This window comes from Chroicocephalus ridibundus, chromosome 21 (genome assembly GCF_963924245.1).
Source record: "Chroicocephalus ridibundus chromosome 21, bChrRid1.1, whole genome shotgun sequence".
NCBI classification, from domain to species: domain Eukaryota; kingdom Metazoa; phylum Chordata; class Aves; order Charadriiformes; family Laridae; genus Chroicocephalus; species Chroicocephalus ridibundus.
In genome coordinates this window covers 3,347,804-3,369,138 of record NC_086304.1, presented here as the reverse complement: position 1 = coordinate 3,369,138, position 21,335 = coordinate 3,347,804, and the positions used below count along the sequence as shown (strand labels likewise).

Genomic DNA, 21,335 nt, shown 5'->3' with positions numbered 1-21,335 from the left:
CGACAGGACGACCAATACGGGTAATTTGAGCACTGCTAACAGCAATCAGACACTAATTAATTAGAGGAAGCGAGCCCTGCTGGCATGGTAAATTATTTTCCATTTTCTGGAAACTCCAAACCCCTCCCAGGGCGGGAGGAGAGGGAGGGAGGGAAGGTGAAAAGAGGAAATGTAATCTCTTCTATCTCAGTAAAGCCAACTGAGCTACAGAACAGGAAGATCAAGATGGTCCGTTTACTTCATTCATGCGAGAAGCTGATGATTTTGAGAAATGTTGCTAGGACAACAAAACACAAAGTCAACACTGGCACCTGAACGCCGAGCGGCTCGCCTGCCACTTCCGAGGGGAGCAGAGCTGTCCCCGAGCAGGGCCAGGCTCTGGGGTGGCCCCGGTTCCAGACAGTGCCACACTCCTGGGAGAGCCAGGCTCGGCTCTTCCTGCTGTCCCCTGCTGTCCCTGCTGCCGCAGGGGCTTTGAGCTCTTCTTTCAGGAGCCCAACGCTGAAAGACGTAAGAGTTCCTGCCTCTCGAGCAGTTTCTAGAGAGCGCGCTGTGTGGTAACGAGGGCTCAGCGAGAGCCACCCTCTACCCTCCGGAAAAGATTTGCCTTGAGACAAGGGTATAGAAACTTCCCATCAGCCGGATTGGGAAAAAGAAGGGCAAGTTGCTACTACTTGGAAGCAGTGAAGAGTCTTGCTAGAGGAGGTGGGGAAGAGCCAGGAAGGGACCGCACAGGCACGGCTACGGTGAAGAGACTAAACTAAAAGCTGAAACGGTGGGAGGTGAAAGTTTCCACACTCTGCTGTGAAACGAGACCTTTTCCCTCCACTCGCAGCCCTCCCCGGGAGACGGCATGCCCTAGCGGAACTGGAGCGGGCTGATCCGCAGCCCGATGACATCTTTGCCGATCTCCGTCACCTGAGGAATAAAAGGGAGATGATTAACGCTAAAAAGCGACTCACTGGCCCAACCCCGTACCCGGCCGTCAGAGCCTAGACGGTTCTCGAGAACGCCCGCTGCCAACCACTGCACTGCCAGTCCCTGAGGTTTGAACATTTAAACTGCACAGCATTTCACAACTCCCAAATGCCAAGTCCTCCAACATTCAACTGGACCCAAAATCCATGCCAAGGAATTTTAAGGGGAGCATTTTAAGTTGCTGGAAGGGATTCTCACGGGAAACATCACGGGTTAAGAGTGGGTGGTAACGGAAGTCAAGACGCCCTTACCGTAGTGACGCGGCAGATCTGCCCGTGGAACTCCGGGCAGTAGCAGGCGCCGCTGAGCGGACACTTCTCCACGGGTTTGCCACGATAAATGGGTCGGTAAGAAGCGGCACAGATGTCAAAGGGGTTGTGCATGTCATAGTTGAGCTGGTAGGTGTCAGTGGGATTCTTCTCACACGCCGACAAGATCTTGCGAGTCTGCAAAGAGCAACCACGTTGACCAGAGGGGCAGCTAGGAAGAAATCCAAAGAGGATCTGCCAGGGCAGATATTTCTGCCCGTGCACCTCAGAGACGTACCTGCTGGGCCACCTCGGGCTTTGGACCCAGCTCCAGCAGCCGACGGGCAAAAGTAGCAGCCGTCTTGAAGTTTTTGAGCTTGAAAAAGAGGTTGAGAGCAGTACGCAGCACCAAGATCATGTGGACGGGCTGCAGGTTGGAGTGGGTGAAATAGGCAGCCATCTGCAGGAGGGAGAAGGAGGAAAAGCAGGGATACAATCACCACCAACCACGCGAATAACCGGATGCCCTGAAAATGCTGCAAGAAACACCTCCCAAGCAATCCCTGCCATCTCTGCTTTAAAGGAGGGAACAGCAGAATTCAGGATCCCCAATGCCTTTTTAAACCCCAAAAGTCCCCTTGTGAACCTCGTAGTGAAAAAATGCACAGAGTTCCTGTACCTCGCAGATTCGCTTCTGCTGCTCCAGGGTCTCCTTGGGCAGCTTCTTCCGCTCAATCTCCATCGAGAGTCCTACAATATACTCCCGGCAAATGGCTATCAGCTGCTGGGCCTTTCAGAGAGGGAGAGAGAGTCAGGCATTCGGCCTCCTGCCCCACGGACATGCAGATGACGGACAGAAGAGTCCGCCTCTCACCTCAGCGATCTCCTGCTTGTTGTCCACCACCAGCAAAGGCACGCTGAGCAGGATGGAGCGGAACTTCTCCACGGCCTCCTCAAATTTGCCAGCCGTGGTGAGCTGGTAGCACAGCTGCAGGCGCTGGATCAGGTCATTGAGTTTCAGGCCAACGGCAGGGAGGGCATTCTTCAAGCCAGCTTCTTTCCTGGGGGCACAGAATTGAGGTGGGGGGGTACAAACGGGACCACCGCAGAGGCCAGCAAGAACACACACGTCGTCAGCTCGACTGTGACTTGTCAGAAACATTCTGAACCTAGGGCCACACTGGTTTTCTTGGCCATCAGCTTAGCGCAAAAGACATCCATGCTTCCATAATTCTGCCACCCACAATGCCCAGCTCTCCCTGCATTAGCGCAGGCTGGGAAGTCTGGCTCATTTTGCTACAGCGGCTTCCAGGCACTACTTTAAAAAAAAAAAACACACTTGTGGTTTCTCTAGATGTCTCAGAGCAGCTTTGTCAGAGGCAGAGCATTAGTGCTGGAAAACACAGCATCCCAACTGCCTCGCCCTGGTTTTACTCTCAAAAAAAAAAAAAAAAGAAAAAAAAAAAAAAAGAGGAAGGAAAGCAGTTCTTTAACATCTTTACATCTAACAGCAGGCACCAGAAAAATCCCGCTAAAGCCAGAATGCTCCCTCTTTTATGCAGGGAAGGTTCCTCCCTTCACAACAGAGGGAGGAGACGTCTCTGGCTACAAGTGTCAAGGAGCCTGGGAGGTACAAGGAAAAGAGCACAGAAAAGGAGCGAAACCGACTGCTTACCAGTTGCGATGTGGGTATCCATACATGGTAGGGAGACACGGCAGGGCTTGGTAGGTCGTACGGCCACGGGCATAGGTCTGCAGGAACAGCTGCTTGTAGGGTCCAAAATTTGTTACTCCTACCTGGTCATGGAGGAGCTGAAAGACACACATTCACCTGGTGAGTAAAAGTTGTCCGGGGCTGTCCAAAGGCTGCGCAGACATCACCCAAGCTCACAGCACCTCTCATTTCACACCCAGAGAAACCAATGCATGGATTGATTCACAAAAGGACACAAAACAAAGCTTCAGACTGGATCAGAGACAAAAACCCATGGGGACAAGGGCACAGTCTTTTCCCTAGAAACTCCAGGGGAAACTTACTCTCATTGCTGTCTCAAAGGAGCCGGCCAGAACGTGGTCAACAGGGAGCTGAGAATTGTTACACCACACCTACAAGAACGGAAAGGAAACACGTGCAAGAGGAACCATGTATATGCACACATCTGTCTTACCTACCCTCACCACCCCTAACTCCCCCCTTAACAACGTCCCTACGCTCACAGACGAGTGTTAAGAAGAAGGACTGAACCCAAAAAAAGCGGCACCAAAGTAGAAAGTTTCTGAGAAAGGCAATCAAAGACTTGTGCCATTACCTGAGCTGGGCTGGTGCCCTTGGTGGGTGGCACAAAGAATCCATCCTCTGCTGCTCCCGCTGGACCAGCAGGAACATCCTGGGGGAACCCACAGAGCAGTGATTAGTGGGGAAGTTTCCAGCACCCAGATGAAATCAGAGCTGGCCACAGCTGCGGTGACCAAGTCTGCAAAGAAGCCTACAACACATTTCCCCCACCTCCACCACCACAAGCTGTCATTGCCTTCCCAAGTAAGTACAGCCGGGCTACTTAAGAAACCTCCCAGAAGCCTCCTACCAGTTCAGGGGGAAGATCCAAATCTTCTTCGACTTCCCATCCACCTCCTTCTTCCTGTCCTTTACCCAGACCTTCCTCTCCAAAGCCTTCTCCAGCATCCACAAAGCCATCTGCATGGAGGGGGCAGGGGGAAATCGTCAGAGCTCTTACACAGACACACTCGTACGCTTCTACAAGTAAAACTCTTGGATTCACCCACCTTCATCCAGCTGCAACTCTGCATCTTCTCCCCAGCCTTCGGTGCCAACAGTGTCGATATCAATATCAGCAGCCAAGGCACCCCCTTTGCCTACAAAACGAGTAGGGTCCTTGACTTACTCATTTCTGAGTGGGTCAAGTGTTAAGTGAAGAATTATGCCAGCACCCTCCCCTCCCATCGCCAAGTGCCATCTTGTGCTAAAAGGCTAAAGATTAGAGAGATTTGCCAAAGATACGTAAATGCCAAGCTGGATTCCAACCTCTGGTAGTAACACATAAAAAACCTGAGGTGAACAGCAACAGTTCAGGAGCCACGGAGCCAAGTATCTCCAACTCAGCTTAATGCAACTTTCCAAGTCCAAAGCAATACCTTTGTTGGCAATTGTTCCTTCAAAGAACCCCTTGGAGACAGTCAGCAATGGCCAGTTGGTATCCAGAGGCATGACAGGAGCAGGAGGCTGCAGCAGCTTTGCGTTGTGATCAATGTCTGGAATCTGCACAGAGAGGAGCGGAAAACAGTTAAAGGCCACATAAAGAAAATCCCACTTTGACCAACCACCTCCAGGCGGCGCAGACAGTCTCAAGCCCAAAAGAGCGGTGACTGGAATGGAGATGGTTCCTCCCTCCCAGTAAGGAGCTGCTCAGCCAGTCACACTAACACCAGATCCCACCGTCATCATCTTCCCAAACTCTAGAGCTCTTGTAATGAAGGAGGAAGCATTAGTCAGTTTGCTAACCGTTTCCTTTTCAGGATCAAAGGTTTCCTTCAGGCTTTCAGCTTCCTCATCCAGACCATGAGTTGCAGCTGTGAGATAGGCCAGGGACTCTGAAAGGAGATAATAACTGACATGAATGATTGTTCTTCATTGTCTTGAAAGAGAAAACTTCTCATACCAGCACGCGTGGTCACAAAGGGAAGATGAGCAGCACACCAAGGCGTAGAATCACACCTTTAGGGGCGTCACTGGATTTAGAACTAGAATGCGCAGGCAACGACTGACCATTTGGATACGTTCTACACTCGCTTCAGGTCTCCTGGACGACATCCCAGCTCTCGGGGTACTTTCTCCTCATCTCATTCAGTTTCTCAAGTAAGGGATTACACTGATCTGCCTCCAAATACTGCCGTTAATCCCAACAACCTCTCCAGCTTCTCCCCAGCCCAGAGACATACGTTAGTCTGATATTACTCACTTTGCCCACAGTTCTTCAGGATCCTCACTCTCTCTGCCACGTCTCCTAGATACAAGGCATTCTGGTAGTGGCCGCTCATATCTTTACGGATCTCAGCTAAAACAAAAGAAAAAGAAGTCACAATTGCTTGGCTGTTCTTGACCTCCACTGTGATGCCGCTCGTTCCGTCTGGGAACAACACTCAGATCCTCTTATCTCATTCTTCTTTGCCACCACCCTGGCACTCACCTATCTTCATCATCTTCCGAAGCTTCTCCAGATTGCCAGTGATGAGATAGAGGAAGGAGAGCCTATCAAAGTTCTTGGTGCGCTGGTAGCACATCTCCACAATCTGGTGATTTCCCTGCAGCAACGCCACTTCTCCCAGTTTCTCCCAGCAGTTCTTGTCATCCAGAGCTTTGGCTGCTTCCAGAGCAATCTGACAAGAGAATCGAGATGGTTACAAAGGCTTTGCAGAAAGCAGTTTTCTCTGCAGGCTTCAGTTGATAATGCCCATGACAGAAAGCACAGGATTACAAGGATCACTGCACTAAACCATTCCCCCAGCTGAGGGCCTGCGCCTGCGGTCATCCTCAACTCCATCACTCTCAACTAATACTTCTTCTTCCCAATACTCCTCCTTCTCGCAATAAAGGTCGCAAGTGATGCCCCAAAGGACGTGCCTTTCTCACCGCACCAGCTGCCTCCTCACCTCAATGTTGCCGCATTCCAGCGCCAGGCTGAAACGGGTCTTCTCATCCTTGACAAAGTGGAGGGCCACCTCCGGGTAGCCCTTTTTCTGCAGGTAGGCAATGATGGACTGGCCCACGAGCTTAGCGTTCCTCACCATGTGCAACACCTGCAAAGAAAAGGCCCAGGCAGTGAAACCGTGTCACCACCCCATGCCAGGGAATTCCCTTTACCCCGAGGTATAGGTCAAGGAAAAGCACAGCGTTTCTCGTGTCTCCTCACCTCATCGTACTTTCTGTTGATCAACGCCAGCTTGAATTTGAATTCTGTGGGATCAATAGTGAGGACCCTGGGGCGGCACTCTCTGTCCAGGCAGTACACGTTGTTCCCCTTCACACGGGTAACGTAGATAGGCAGGTCCAGGGTGCGGATAATTCCATGATCCCTACGCCAACACACAGCACGCGCGTGACGCACGTGCCAACGCATCTGTATGACTACATTCCCTACCTCAAAGAAGGCTCAACACTCTGTATGTTATTTTAACCTGGATTATAAAAGCAAGCCCCAGTCAGAAGAACGGAGCAGCCATCCAGCCCAGCAATAAAATACCAGTGCGCAGGTTGAGCGACCAAACACGAGTATTTAGCTCCAGCTGTCTTTGGGTACGTCCATGCTGTAATCAAAGTGCTGTTTCACAAGCACCACCTTTGGTGTCAGCCAAAAAACCCCCGCCCCGCCATGGTAGTCTGCACAAGGCCTGCCAGTTCAAGGATTCCGCGCACGACTCCCAGACTCACCCCGTGGTGACAGCGTATTTGATGTGATTGCTGGTGGTATAGATGAAAACACCACTTTCATCCCAGGCGCCGCTCTTGACACGGATGTTTTCATGGATATTACACAGCGACTCCAGCTTTCTGTTGCAGATCATGATGGCTGGAGAGGAAAGCCAAAAGAAGTAAGGCTAGGGAACCCTCTGCTGTTAAACAGCTGGCTCTGAATTGTGGCTTTTCTTTCGTCATCCCAGTAACACAGATTATATTCAAAAGACACTAAGGAGATGATGGAAAACACAAAAAAACTGCCACCATCTGCCGTTGTTTTAAGGGACTAGCCGGATCCTTTTTGAGGGGTACCAGAAGCCCTCTGTTTTACAAGCTCGTGGAAAGGTTTTGGTGAAGAGACAAAGCAGAAGGGCCCACACTATGAACGTCTTCAGCTGCACCTTCACCCCTAGCCATGGCACTGAACGGATTCTCTAGCAGGGACTCTGCTCCCAACCAAGGGAGGGGCTGGTGTGCACTAGGGTCCAGGTGAAACACTGTGCCCGCCCCCGCCGCCACTTACCATGCTTAGCCAGCAGAGCTACATGGGACATGTCGGCCGACCAGATGACGTATTTCACCTTGGAGATCTTCACCGAGGCCAGAGTCCTGGGAAAGGACAGCACTGACATCAGAGTTGGACAAAACCCCTCCACAGCAAGCTCTGCGATCAAGCTGTACCATAACGACCAGCGCCCAACACCCTGAGCCCCATTTGCAGACGCTCTGAAGCCCCTTTTTGCAGTTCTGGAGCTACAAAATCGTGCGGCAGAACTGCGAGTCTCTGCAATCCGGTACAGCAAAACAAACCTCTGTCCATACTTGTGCAATAACAAATGTATTTGAGTGACAACTGAGTGCAAGCCCTAGATTTCCGAGGGGCTTTTAGGGATGGATTTAACAGAACAAGGGAAATAAGGTATTTCCAAGCAGCATTTGCCTCGTTCAATTTACTTGTAACTTTCCCAACACTGGAAAGACAAAGGCGTACAAATAAGGAAATGAGGCAAGTTCTGGGATGTAAGCGATGAACACACACCATATCTATCTGCAGATAATCCAGAACCTTCTCAAGCCTCCAAAGATGGCCAAAAGCACCGACTCCTTGCATGTTTCTTTGTGGCTAGCAACGCGTCTACCAGCACAAACATGCTTCCAAAAGAGCATTTTGAGCAGATATAAAACCTAAAGGACAAGACATCAGGCAAGCTTAGCTCGACTGAGTTTGGGTTTTTTTGATTTCTCTCCACTTTTACAGCACCCGGTCCTGTAGTCACAGGATTTACAAGGGTATGGCACATCTCCCTGTGATCAATGGCACGATGCCTGCAGCATAAATTGCACCTTGGCTATGTTTACACTCTGCTCTTCGTAACAGTTGTTAGCCGTGGTTTGGATCAGCCTGACGCAGCCTGCAGCTGATGCTAAATTCTGGAGTGCATTAATAGCTATTACTTGTCCCCAGAGGGCATACGCCAGCAGGATTACAATATTAAGACTTCTCCCGGCAGACCGGATCTTACCGCTTCTGCTGCACGTCAAAGAGGGTGATGGAGTCTGCATCCCTCAGTAACAGGTTCCCGGTGCCAGCATAGAAAATCTCATCACAGTTCGGCACCTGCACCTTCTTCGTGATCTCATTCTTCAGGTTTTTGATTAGGATCTGCCATTTGGTGAGAGGAAACGCAACAGCACAGGAGAGTTAGGCAGATTCTACAAAGAAATTCAGGATTATTTTAACTCCGAATTTTTGCATAGCTGAACCTCAGTGACAAGAGGCCAAAATAAGAGCTGCAGCCTCTCTCGAAGCAGAATCAGACTTTATCCTGCTGGAAAACCCAGCCACAAGTTTACCAGGGCGCAGACACAGCGTATCCTTTCTTTTCAGCCCCAGTGCTGTCAGTACTATAGGGCTGATCCAATCTGCCAGGCCTCTCTACAACGAGCACATGAACAAAGTAAATATTAGGGAAAAGTGAGAGAGGACACATCGTAGACAGAAAAAGGAAATGGGAAAGTTGAGAGGGGAGAAGAGCAAGTGGAGAAGGGGAAGGCAGGGAGGAGTAACAAACAGGTACAAAATAAACTTGAATTTACTGAGCAAAAATGAATTTTAAAAAAGTTCAAAGGAAAAAAAAAAAAAATACAATATCCTTCACGGGGCAGAGAGCAAGAATTTTCCTCCCCATCACATCACGTTAATTCAAGCAGGGAAAACTTTCCATGACTACGTTCCCTTTTTTCTCCTACTGCAGTCCACAACTGAGAACAAAGAGCTTCAATAAAAATCTAACCTGTACTTTCACCATTTCCCCACTACGTTCATGCTCTGACAGTGACCTGGGGCCTTCCCCGTCCTGTTCTGGTCAGCTTTCATTCCTGAACTCCCCTGCTGTAGCAGGTTTCCAGCAACTGAGCTAAGGTTTACTGTCAAAGAAGTTAAATAATATTTCAACTCATTACATTTGCACTGTGTTATTATATTTCTTCATGTACGTCTGCAGCCCGCTCTCTACTGACAATGCTTTGCCAGTCCACTTGGATATCCAATAATTCTGTTAACCCAATCTCCCCGCTTTCCATCTGCACGCTTCCAAATGACAACACGCCCCATTAAAAAGACGACCCTATTAAGCTTGTCCCCTTACCGAATGCATGCGATCCAGGACTGCGAAGCGGTTACGAGCAACCCACACAGCTGTGAGCCCGGAGGAACGCTTCCCCTCAGGGGCTGGGGAGAGAAAAACGCAGGCAGTGAATAAAATCCTCTGGCACGCTCTTACAGCAACACATTAGTCAGTCTTGTTTGATCCCATCTTGGCCGTTGTAGCTGCTTCCTACTAGTTCATGTTTAACCTGAGGCTATTCACAAGACTCATTTCCTCCCCCGCGATGTCCTTTCGGATCTCGGCGTGGCCAGCGCCAGCCCTTTTCTCCAGCCAAGGCACAAGACAAGTGGCTGGTTGTACCGCCAACGCCACTGCTTGGCGCCGAAACGGGCCATCCTGGGCGACAGCGCCGTCTGTCAAGCTAACGAGCAGAGCCTCGCTGGCCAAACGAACGGAGCAGCGAGGGTCCCGGCTTAAATGGAAGCCCCCCCTTTCTCTCTCTCCCCCCTGCAAACTGATATAACGAGCTGGAGGAGAAAGGCTGAGCTCTCCCCAGCACGCAGCTGGTCTCCCACTTTTAAAATGCTAATACAAACACAGCGCTCCGCGTGTCAGACAGCACAGAAAGAACGGGACCGCAGGATGCGCTTCGGATGCGGGGAAGGCTTTTTGCAGCAGCAGAAGGGAAGAGAGAAGCAAGTGAAAGAGCTGCTGCTGTTTTGGTAAAATAAAATTTTCTTTAGTTCTCAATTTTCTTCAGTTCTCAGCCCCTTTTCTGACCAGTCCTGCTGCTTAACACCAGCAGTTTCGGAGACTCACCTGCTTACAGAGTGCTATTTCACCACGCACAGTGCCACTTGTGGCAGGTCTACGTCCTAACAAATGATTTAAACCTGGCTGTCTCACCCCCCAGCCCTCATTTACTACCCAACACCAGAAAGACTCGTCTGAATTCAGTTCCCAGCTCCGCTTGGGATTTTCTGATGGCAGCTTCACCTGCTTTTCTGAATCGCCACAACTCAGCATTTTTACTGGCTTTAAGTCTTTAACACTTACTGTACATCAGGCAGAAAATGATTGAAATATATTCCCCAGAATACTGTTAAAACGCGGTAAGAAAGCTCTGCTTCCCTTGTAGGTGAAGTAGATAAGCTGAAGGACACGAGGATGACGACTCCAACGCACATGTTAAATACCTACGTTAGAGTCCTGGGAGCCCATCAGAAGGTTGCATATGTAGGAGCTTGTTGGAGAACATACATGACAACCAGTAGAATTTTACGCTATTCTTGAAAATGTATTAAAAGCGCACGGTTTTCATGAGGCCTCAACATTTCTTCCTCTAGAAGAATAAGCCCTTTTCTCGTTTAAAGGGTGACAAGCTGTGCGTCCCCAGACAAGTCAGCTTTGAACGCCTCAATCAAACTAAATATTTGAAATACATTCAGTAAGACTTAATCTATATGAAGTTACCGAAAAGCTCCCTTTCTCTTCCTCTCTCCAAGCACACCTGCTGACTGCAGGCAGCAAAGAAACCTTCCCTTCGTTAGTCCCACAGAAATCAATAAATCTACGAACAAGTGAGCTGGGTTCCAGTCTAACGCATTCATCACTCCCACTCGTTTCAAAGTCTTTACGACAGAGGCAGAAGGAACCAGCTGGAGTTTCAGATCCCAAATGGAATTCATAGTTAGGAGATAGAATTATATATTTATTTTTTTTTCCCTAAATCATGTTTTGACTTGTAAATTGCACAGAACTGATCTGGAATTTGCCGAGAGGAAGAATGACTACTGGCACCATGGCACTGTCACTTTTACAGCCACTTTTCAGAGTATAAAACCTCTTAGAACAAAACATATCTGGTGAAAATCCATCTTTGTTTGACAAGCCAGGAAGGCTGCCTGCTGCGTCGAAAGGGAAAATGGAAAGTTCCTAATAACAAAATTATAAAATATATATTTGGAGCAGTAAAATTTTGGGAGGAACATGAATTTTTCAAGTCAGTGCCGTGTGATATAGTGAGCGGGAAGCCTGCCAAACGATGCGTGCTGCAGGGGCACTGGGAAACACGGAGAAAGAGTCCAACCAGAGAGGCTTAGAGAAATGAAGCTTTTTTTATATATAACACACACACACACAGTTGGAGAGCGGAGGAAGGCACAGCTACACGGTAATAAACACTCACAAGGATTAATGCGAAATAAGAAATGCCTACCATCCGGATTCTGGGAGTCTGCATCCTTGGGAATGGTGTAGAGGTCATAAGTGCTGTTCTCCAAGTTGCTGGCTCTCTGCAGAGAAGGGGGGGGGGGAAAAACCCGTTTGGAGACAGGATTTCACAGAACCGACATTCACAGCCTGGCGGGACGTTCTTTAGCACATTATGCAGCAGGACTGACGTACCGTGCAGAGAAGGACGGCGTTCTCAGCCGGGTTGTATGACATGTTGAACACGGGGAACTTGGAACCACTGAAGAAGAGTCATGAAAAAAAGAGGAAGTTATAGTGGACCAAGGTCATTCCTACCAAAATCACCTTCTGATAAACACTCTTCATTTTCTGACATATACCGAGTACCAGAAAAGCTCAGTTGTGATGAATTTCCTGAATCAAAACCACTTGGAAACACTGCAAGAACATCAGCGTTTTATAAATGAAAGAGCTGGCATTTCAGTTTGAAACTTAAAATTAGTTTAAAAAAAAAATTGTATCTATTCACTGGTAAAAATTGACTTAAAAAACTTCTTAGAGCCAGTTGAAACCGAGGTATGTGGATACAACAATATGATCTATCCGTCAGCGAGCAACCAGAAGAGATTCAGGATATTGGCAACACCTCTTGGAATACGACGAGCACCCATCTCCTACCTTCGCAGCTGCATGACAGCCACGTCTTTTGAGCTGTTGAAATCGAGCTGGCGGAGGAAACGGTCCTTCACGTAATAGAGCATGTTGCCGTGCACAGCATAAGCAGGCCGCTCCCGCTCCAGTTTGAACACAATCATGCCACCGTCGTGGCCTGAGAAAAAGGCAGGTGAGAATTCAAACGCGTGAATTAAATCCTGGGGGCTTTTCTCTCTCATTACGAAGATGACACTACCAAGCCCTTCAAACCAAGAAAGAGCCAACAAAAATCATAACCGATGACGGCCAGCCACCTCTGCCGCTCCTCGGCCTGCCTGGATTAACTCATTCCACTTTAGGTTTCCTAATAAATCTAAGATCTGACACTCTTCTAGAAACACTTTGCCTCGCTGGCACGCTTTTCTTTAAGTGTTAATATTAGACGGTGGGTTCCCCCTAGGATCTCTCCCACCCCTTCTTAGCTTTAGCAAGTTAACGCAGAGGCTCTTGTTCTAGCTTTGAACTGCAGCCGATACAATGAGATTGTGTTCTGCTAAATAAGGATCTTTTCCCTACGATACATTTAACAAAGGCATCTGCAAGTCAGCGTGTTCTGCAAAGTGTGCTAAAGAAATGCAAATCCTACAGGGATTTCCTAAAGGGAATACGTTTCCTCTTCACAGCAACCTGTCACACACTGAGCAGGAGCTTTTTTTACCTGCAGCAAAGAGGTTGAGGTTGGGATGAGCAGCCAATACCCAAAAGCGATCATGATCACGCCGAAAGGTCTGGACACCCGTGCTAAATGTGCAACAGAAGGAATAAGAAATATAAACAAAATGGAAACCTTAGTGTAAACTTCAATTCCCCAAATGAAGATCCTAAGCTTTGCCACATGGACCACCCCTAGCATTTGGCACCAGGAGTTCAGCGAGAGTTCAAAACACTGCATTCAAAGCCTTCTGTCAAATGACATATTCTCATTTTACACCTTTTCAGCAGCAGTATTACTAGACAAGTCAGCCCTCTTCCGCTTGCTTTCAGGCAATCACAGCCCTTGCTCTTAACACGTGTCTCAAAGGGACAGAAAATGTGACAAACATGACTTCTCACTCACAAATTACCAAACACTGACGTTTTAAGAACTGCTAGTGTTCGGCTTGTCTAAGAATAACAGTAGGTCTCTTTCCTACATGTAAAAACTTCCATCATACGATGGAGTCAGATGCTTGCCAAGCACTAACCGTTTAGACATATCCCAGACACGGATGCTCTTGTCTTCCGAATTGCTGAGGATGAGTTCCTGCCGCGGGTGAAAGACAGCGCAGGAGACGTTGTTGTAATGCCCCCGGCAAGTGTCAACTTCCCAGGCCTTCGATTCTAACCAGAAGTAGAAAAGAATAAGGAAAATAATCCTTAAACAGGTTAAGTTCTGCCATAGCAGCAGCACAGCAAGCACTTTATAATAAAACAAACTGCATCGGCCACTAGTTACTACACCATTCTCTGCAGTTTACATTTACGGTCCCTCTCTAACCACTAGCACAGCTCACCTAAGGGAAACAGATAAGCCAGATTACTGAAAAAGGTGCTAAGAATTGTATATAGTTTAGCTGGATTGAGCTGACAAAAGCCCAACCATTTCTGAGAGATGGAGGGCTTCTGGCTCTCAAATCATCTCCCTTTCTTATTCCGCCGCTGCACATTCAAAAAACTTCAGAGTCAAGTTTTTCTACTCCTACCAGCTCCTGCTCAGCAGAGCGTGCACAGCAAAGGAAGCTGGCAGTGTTTGCTAGAGAACTGAGCTCTCCTCAACTTCAAAAGCCAACACTGCTTGGGATTATTTACCACTCTATCGTACAGACTTGTTTGCAAAGTGTAAGTTACCTCCAGGTTCAGCCTACAGACGTTCAGACCTAAATTTCAGCTCTTAACCCCCTTCTCCCTGCGGGCTCCCCCTGCAGAATCCTCTTACCGTTCATCCGCCAGATCTTCACTTGCCGATCGTCAGCTCCCGACACAATAAGTGGCATTGTGGGGTGGAAGGCAGCCCAGTTCACCCCACGATCGTGGCCCTGCAGCCAAAAGGACAAGTCACTCCAAGCAACTTGGTGACTGAACAGAACGAGCAAAGGAAGGATGAAGCAACAAAGACTGCGGCCAGGCTTGCCAAGACACAGCTTTCATGACTTTTATACACCAAATGCTGACAGAGAGTAAGATTATAGATGCCCGCAATAATCAGCTTTGCAGATACCATTCTTCACCAGTAGAGCAAAGCTCGGCAGCGGAGCTGCACCACTTCCCAGCTTTAACAAGCCCTTGCAGAAGGCTGTCTCTACCATAATCTCCTCTGTTACTCCAGTAACACAAGGTAAGAACATCTGCTATTTAACTGAGCTTTTGGCTGTACAGAGAGCGCCGTATCTGTTTGGCTACAGCACAAACATCTCCAGAGTTCAGATTTTAACCCCGGAAAAGTAATGCCATGATCTGCAAGAGCGTGTAACTCTATAAAGCCAAGTCAGGTATTTCAACTCTTTTTTTCCCCTCTGCTATTTTTCCCAGCTTTTAGAGGATCACCTGCGTCACAGAGATTTCATTAAATACATCTGAAAAGGCTGCCTTGCACACACACACTGACTCCGTACCTCGAGAACGTGCTTCACAACCGCATCTGTTGTCCCAAACAAATCCACCCCCGTTATTCCCCGGACATCCGATTCCACAGCTCCAGGGGACAGGTTCTTCTTCCTTAGGCCTTGTGGAACAAAGAGGAAGGAGAAGCAGGGGCGGAGGAAGCAAAAATTATATTATCAAGACAATGTTTCTAATTTAACAGGTTGAGTGTTTACACACATCTTCAGGTGGAAAATGGGAACTTGAAAGAGCAGAAGAGGGTGAGAAACATCCAGGACTCCCTTGACTTCTTCCAAAAGCAGAAGCTCAGATTAGACACACCAAAAGGGAACCTGCAATGCAGGTTCACACGAAGGATCACCCTGGCTCACAGGGACGCAGACAGCAGCACCTCAGCAAAGGACTGACACATTCCAATTTTCCCCCTCTCACCCCTTTGCTAATCTGAGCTTGGACCTTTCAGGGGACTTTCCCTTTGGACAACCTGCCTGGACACAAAGTATCTTCAGGAACGAAATTAAGCCTGTTCCCACTTCTGAAGAAAACTAAGTCATCCAAGTTAAAACAGACCTATATCTGCTATCCTTCGTTAAAAGCCAACGGAACACAGTAAGGAAACCGAGAACCGAAAAAAAGCTTCTCCAACAGTGCCCAGGGAAAAGACTGCATAAAACACTCTAAAACAAAACTTCGAAAATATGTTTTTCTATTTAAAAGTACTTGGACCAAGGATGCCATCACAAAATTCATGAAGGATAAGAAAAAAACTATGCAGGATAAAAGCAGAATTGCACTGGATGCCAACAGAGAGGGAAGCGTAAGAAAAATCCAAACGATACCGAAGACAAAAATTCTTATTTTCTTCCTGCAATTCTGGTCCCCAAACCCCTCAAGGATTAACAGCTCAACCTCTCCGGCAACGTTAGTCTAACAAAACCAACGTGTTAAGCAACATCTCACAGCAAAGCAAAAACGCTCAGCACACTGAGCGAGCTGCACATAAAGATGGTCCAGGTAACGGTGCGGGACTTGAATGGCTGAGTAGATACTTCTACAGAGCTTCTACTTCTACAAAGTACCCCAGAAAGGAGGAATAAAATATACATAAGCCAAGACAGATGAGTGAAGAAACTTTTAGAAGAGAAAATACTTGAGCCTTTGACAAGCCAGTGAAACGGGACTGGGACACAAGTGGAAAATTTCTGGTGGCACTGCACAAATGGAGAGGAAAGGCAGGACACTCACAGAACACAGCAGCCTCCTGCAGGGCTCCGGGGAGGGAGCCGGGACAGAAAAGGGACTCGGAGCAGAAAGGCTGGTATTAAGCATTCTGAGGACAGATGTTATAAAACACCAGAAAAGGAGACGCAGCTCAACATGCACGCGAGCACTCAGAACAGGTATTAAAACAACCAGAGTAAAAGGGCAACGTGCTAATTGTGAATGACAACTTGCAAGTTAGGAGAGAAAGAATAAGACAGATGGGCTTTTGCTCAAATTCTTTTGCTCTGTTCTCTTCTTCAGTGGAAACTAAAGAGGGCTCTTGGCTACAGACTCTTTCATTGCTGGGCTCAGGTTCCTTCCCATCCCTGTAATCCATCCACGTTCAGTGGGCAATTAGAGAAGTGCAGTGGAAGCTGCAGTTGTACCAAAGGTTTTGCCAGTCATCAACGCAGATGCACTGAGGGTGCTCAGGGAGAGGCAGTCGGGGTCTACAGACGCTATCTGGGGACTCTCAGCCCAGGTCCCCCCAGTCCCAGGGCTTCCCAACCCCACCGGGTGATCCTCGCTTAAGCTGGTCATCCAGGTAGACCAAACAGAGCCCGGACAGAATAAGGAAGTTTCCTGCCAAGCATCAGACATAGACATTGGCCAGCCATAAGTAAGGTTAAACAGGAGTTGGTGGGTGATGTTAGAGCACGCACAAAAGCACTCTCATCGGGGTGAGACCACTAACACCCTCCTCACGGGTTAATACTTACAAAGAGACAGAAAAAGACAGAAGATTATTTTGTAGTTCCTGCAGGTTAATATCAGCATCATGAGCAAGGACTTCATTCCACAGCATAGGCAAATAATACAACACGAATGTTCATGCATTTTTATATATATATTAGCAAGCTTATTCTGACTGCATTCACAGTCTCTCTCAGGAGATTATGAGGAAACAGACCCTTTAACCTTGAACGTACTTGTTTTACACTGAACATCCTTTACCAGAAGGTTTCAAACCAATATAGTAATTCAAAACAACAGGGCCATCTTGACATTCCGGTGCCCAGTCTGCGTCACACTCCTCATCCCTCAAACTCTCTGCTGAGGCTGCCAACAGAGCCGACAGTTTTGGGAAGAGGATTTTGGAATGCGACCTTTAAACTCATTTAACTGAGGGCACCAAAAAACAGTGCTCATAATCCCCAAACCTGCTGAAAACAATTCCCACCGATGTCAGCAGAAGCTGCAAGTTAACAGCGGCACTCAGAAATGGAGTTACAGCTCAACACCAAATGATGCTCTCCATGACTAGGATTATGTGCACAGCACACATCAGGCAAAATGGGGAAATAACCCTTCCCAGGAGACTGCCAGAGTCAGAACAGAATCCTGCTACAGACATAAAGTCATTTGGGGGAAAAACTGGGGAGCGGAACTGTATTTTGAATCCATTTCTCATCTCTATCTTGGTTTTTTTCCACACACTAGTATTCTCGCAGTGTCGTGTCTGACTGGAGAGACAGCTGAGTCAATAATTCAGCGTGTCTCTAAAACCCCTCATCACGTATCAGCTGAGAGGAAAAAAAAAAAAAAAAAAAAAAAGGTCTGTACCATCTCCAAACCAATTTGGCAGCTGGAACTACTGAGAGAGAGCGTTTGTGGGAGAATGCAGCAGCAAAGCTTACCAGCAGAATAGCTGTTAAAGTCCCCGTGCTGGCAGTACAGAGAGGGGGACAGGTTTTAAATAACCAGGATATCCTGTCCCCAGCCCCTACTGTTGACACAGCTGGCCGTGTCTGAGCGTGTACTACAAATAACGCAGCGTGCCCAACCAAAACTGCAATGGCGAGAGCGGCAGGTCGGATAAAGGCTGTCACTAGAATAGTTTATGTTATAACACCACCAGTACTGCCCCTGCCTCCCACCAGTCTCTTCTCTCCATCTAATATTTTCCTCATTTCTAGCTTTTCATTTAGGGATCATATTTAATTCCATTAAGTCACTCTGTGGCCTAGGTGCAACTACGAAATAGCTAAGATATCACCAAAGTACTCTGGAGTTTTGACCTGCGACTCCTGCTCTGATCTTTAGGCCACGCTTCATTTTATGAAGCGGACAAGCGGCTTGAAAAAGTTCGAAGAATCCCTAACAATATTATCTTCCTGTCACCACCCACAGCTAGGATACAAAACAAAAACCCTCAAAAACCCCAAACCCTACCCTTTTTGCAATCCAGACAGGGGCCTTCTTATCTTTCTCTCAGAACAAATGACTTACTGCTGCCTCCGAGAGTTTTCCCAGGGGATAAAGGTGATCCCAAAATTCTTAAAATCCTCTGGCACATCTGCAAAGCTGATCAGTTGACAACACAACGTCCCTTCTGACAGCAATACTCTTTGCCTATATTGGCTATAAAATCAGGCTGGGAGATTAGGGTTGTAGAATCTCCGTCTTTCGAGGGTTTTTTGGCTGCACAAAGCTACCGCTCACCTCACCTACTGTCGCAGAAGACTTGCTTCAAGCAAAAGGGTGGACTAGATGACGCCCCAAAGTCCCTTCCATCCTACAACTTCATGAAAACCAAGGGGAATAGGTTTTGGCCAACAGAGACTTTTTAATTTTCTGCCTGAGGTTCCTGCAGACAACAGGCTACTCTTCCTGCTCTCAGATCCGAACCCCTCTTTCCTGCCTTGCTTGGCTTTCGGCAATTGCAGTTTTGAAGTGGGCTTTGCCACTGGGTACCCCCTTCACCTGGGCAGCTCACCAGAAATATCCCAAACGCGCACAGTCTGATCCAAGCTGGCTGACACTACCAGGTCCTCAGAGGGGTGAAACTGGGCACACATCACATAGTGGTTGTGTCCTGTCAGCACACTACAACAAAAAGGACAGAAAATACCATTTAAACATAAGATAGATTAATACACATCCCAATTAGCAGCAACAGCAATAAAGCTCAATCTCAGGAGGGATGAAGAGGAATATAGGATTGCTAAATGCTACTCGTCAAGAGTTAGCGTGACTGAACACTGAACACATCTGTTCAAGAGAACTCAAGGGAATTCAAGGGCCGACTTTCTGATATCAGTAACTTCACAGGCTTCAGCACCGACACATATTATTTTAACCTCAAAACATCTTCAACCAAACAACATATGAATTTATGAATACAAGTCTAGCGGCATCAGAATAAACGAGCAAAAGACCGATGGAAATAATTGTAACAGATCGGTTCTCTTTGTCAGCTCTGTTCCTTCAACTAAGCACGGTTTCTGCTTGAAAACAACAAATGAAGACAGCTCGCCCCCAAACTGCGCAGTTATTTTTTTAAAGCACTCATTGATTTTACCAAACACAAGTTCTGGACTGCCAGTTCCAAACCCGAATGGTCTGATCATCAGAAGCACTCAAGATCCAGGGATATTCCTAAAAAGACAAAATATTCTGGATACGAAATACCACACAGCCCAGACATTCCCTCCCCGCACCAATTTTTCTAACTGTCCCCAGGAATGACCCTTTTTAAATCTTATTTCAGATTTTATAGGCAGAATTTCTGCCTTTTATGCCTCTACAGAAGGCCACCATATCTGGAGCGTCCTTACGCAAGTCCAGCACAACTTTTTTAGCAAAGATTCCCATCCAGGGAAGCAAAAGACAGATTCTCTTTCACAAACACAAAGGGAGCAGGCACCCATCACCGGGGTAAGGAGGAGAGCAGCTTACGTGGTGGAAGAAGGTGGTGCGAATATAATCCAAGTGCCCGAGCAGAGTGAAGAGACAACGGCGCAATTTGTAATTCCAGACCTGCGCAACACAGAAGCAGAACAATGACAGCACGTGCCACCACCTGGTGGATTTTTTTGGGTTTTCTCACATTTCAGCTCACCTGCAGGCCTCTCTCTTTCATTTTAAAATATTCTCCTAACATGAGCTACAACTAGACTTCAAGTCGCTGCAGTTAACTCTAATGTCTCTGAAACAGGGGAATTACAATTCCCAAACAATATTTCCCCACACACACACACTCTTTCTCATCTTTTAACCAGTTTCTTTGCACATTCCCTTCCCTACATGACACCTTTTAGAGAACAAGAGCTAAAGAGGTAAAATTTTACCTTTATTTTGTAATCATCTCCTCCAGAGACAAACAGAGGCTGCTGTTTGTGGAAATCAATCCCTCGAACGGGTCCTACAAAACGGGAAGAGCAGGTTGGACACAGCAAGGTGGCTGGAGCAGTCCCTTGCACCACTCAAAGGCTACAGTTGGCATTCCTCCTCACTGCTTTTGCTATTAATGAATTAAGAGCTTCAAATCAACCATAACAAGTCACGTAATAATCTAAGATCCCATTCTCAAACCCGTTCCTTTCACAGAATTATAGACTGGTTTGGGTTGAAAGAGACCCTAAAAATCATCTAGTTCCATCCCCCTGCCCTGGGCAGGGACACCTCCCACCAGCCCAGGTCACTCCAAGCCCCGTCCAACCCGGCCTTGAACCCCTCCAGGGATGGGGCAGCCACAGCTTCTCTGGGCAACCTGCGCCAGGGGCTCACCCCCCTCACAGCCAAGAATTCCTTCCTCACATCTCATCTCAATCTCCTCTCTTCCACTTTGAAGCCATCACAAAACACCCAGGCCCCTCTCTGTATTTACTGTTCACTTTCATGCCAGGAACAAAATTATTACCCCACTTTATGCATATGCAAACAGTGCTCAGAGACAGCAAACTGGCCACAAAGAAACATAGGCTAAACCAGACATAACCTGAAGTCAAGCAGGCAGAAGCCTTAGCAACACTTCAGCAGAGCCTCCCTTCCTCCTCCAGCACCCCAGTCTTCCCCCATAACAGGTCCCAACGCCTCCCCTCCAGACACTGACCGTCGTGTTCATCGAATTTGTCGATGAGGGTGCACATCCGATAATCCCACAGCTGTATGACACCATTGTGCAGGCTGGTGAGGATCCACGGCCGCTTGGGGTGAAAGCTGAGCCCTGCGAGACACACAGAGACGTGACAACGACGCCTCCGAGCACCTGGGAGCCCAGAGGCCCAGGGGAGCCCAGAGGCCTGGGGGAGGCCCTCCGGCCCTCCCCGCTCAGGGACCCCAGGGGCGGGCGACAGCTCCCGACACGGCTTGCCCAGGTCCCCAGGGGCTCCCAGCACATCCCGAGCCCAACCCTGCCGTTACCTTTCACCCGGGCCGATTTAGTCTCAAACTTGGTCAGCATCGCCCTCCGCCGCGGCCCTCAGCGCCGCCGCCGCCACCACCCCGGCCCTCCACGTCAGCGCCCCGGAAGTGCCCCAGCTGACTTCCGCTTCC

At 48.1% G+C, this 21,335-nt stretch overlaps 1 protein-coding gene across 1 annotated transcript; it reads right to left on the bottom strand.

Moving 5' to 3' along the window:
• Positions 1–220: 220 nt before the first annotated feature.
• COPA (COPI coat complex subunit alpha) lies at positions 221–21,321 on the bottom strand. The gene is made up of 33 exons (XM_063357009.1): positions 21,204–21,321; positions 20,893–21,006; positions 20,129–20,202; positions 19,737–19,817; positions 19,360–19,436; positions 18,775–18,884; positions 14,807–14,916; positions 14,131–14,230; positions 13,400–13,535; positions 12,874–12,956; positions 12,180–12,330; positions 11,715–11,781; positions 11,527–11,602; positions 9,348–9,430; positions 8,223–8,362; positions 7,223–7,308; positions 6,673–6,811; positions 6,155–6,317; positions 5,895–6,041; positions 5,432–5,621; positions 5,204–5,299; positions 4,747–4,835; positions 4,380–4,503; positions 4,011–4,100; positions 3,812–3,921; positions 3,536–3,613; positions 3,264–3,332; positions 2,902–3,038; positions 2,101–2,287; positions 1,906–2,016; positions 1,525–1,686; positions 1,230–1,424; positions 221–918 (listed from the first exon to the last, which is right to left on the bottom strand). Exons 1-33 carry the CDS (start codon positions 21,241–21,243, stop codon positions 859–861), a joined length of 3,675 nt encoding a protein of 1,224 aa, XP_063213079.1. The 5' UTR covers positions 21,244–21,321; the 3' UTR covers positions 221–858.
• Positions 21,322–21,335: the final 14 nt, after the last annotated feature.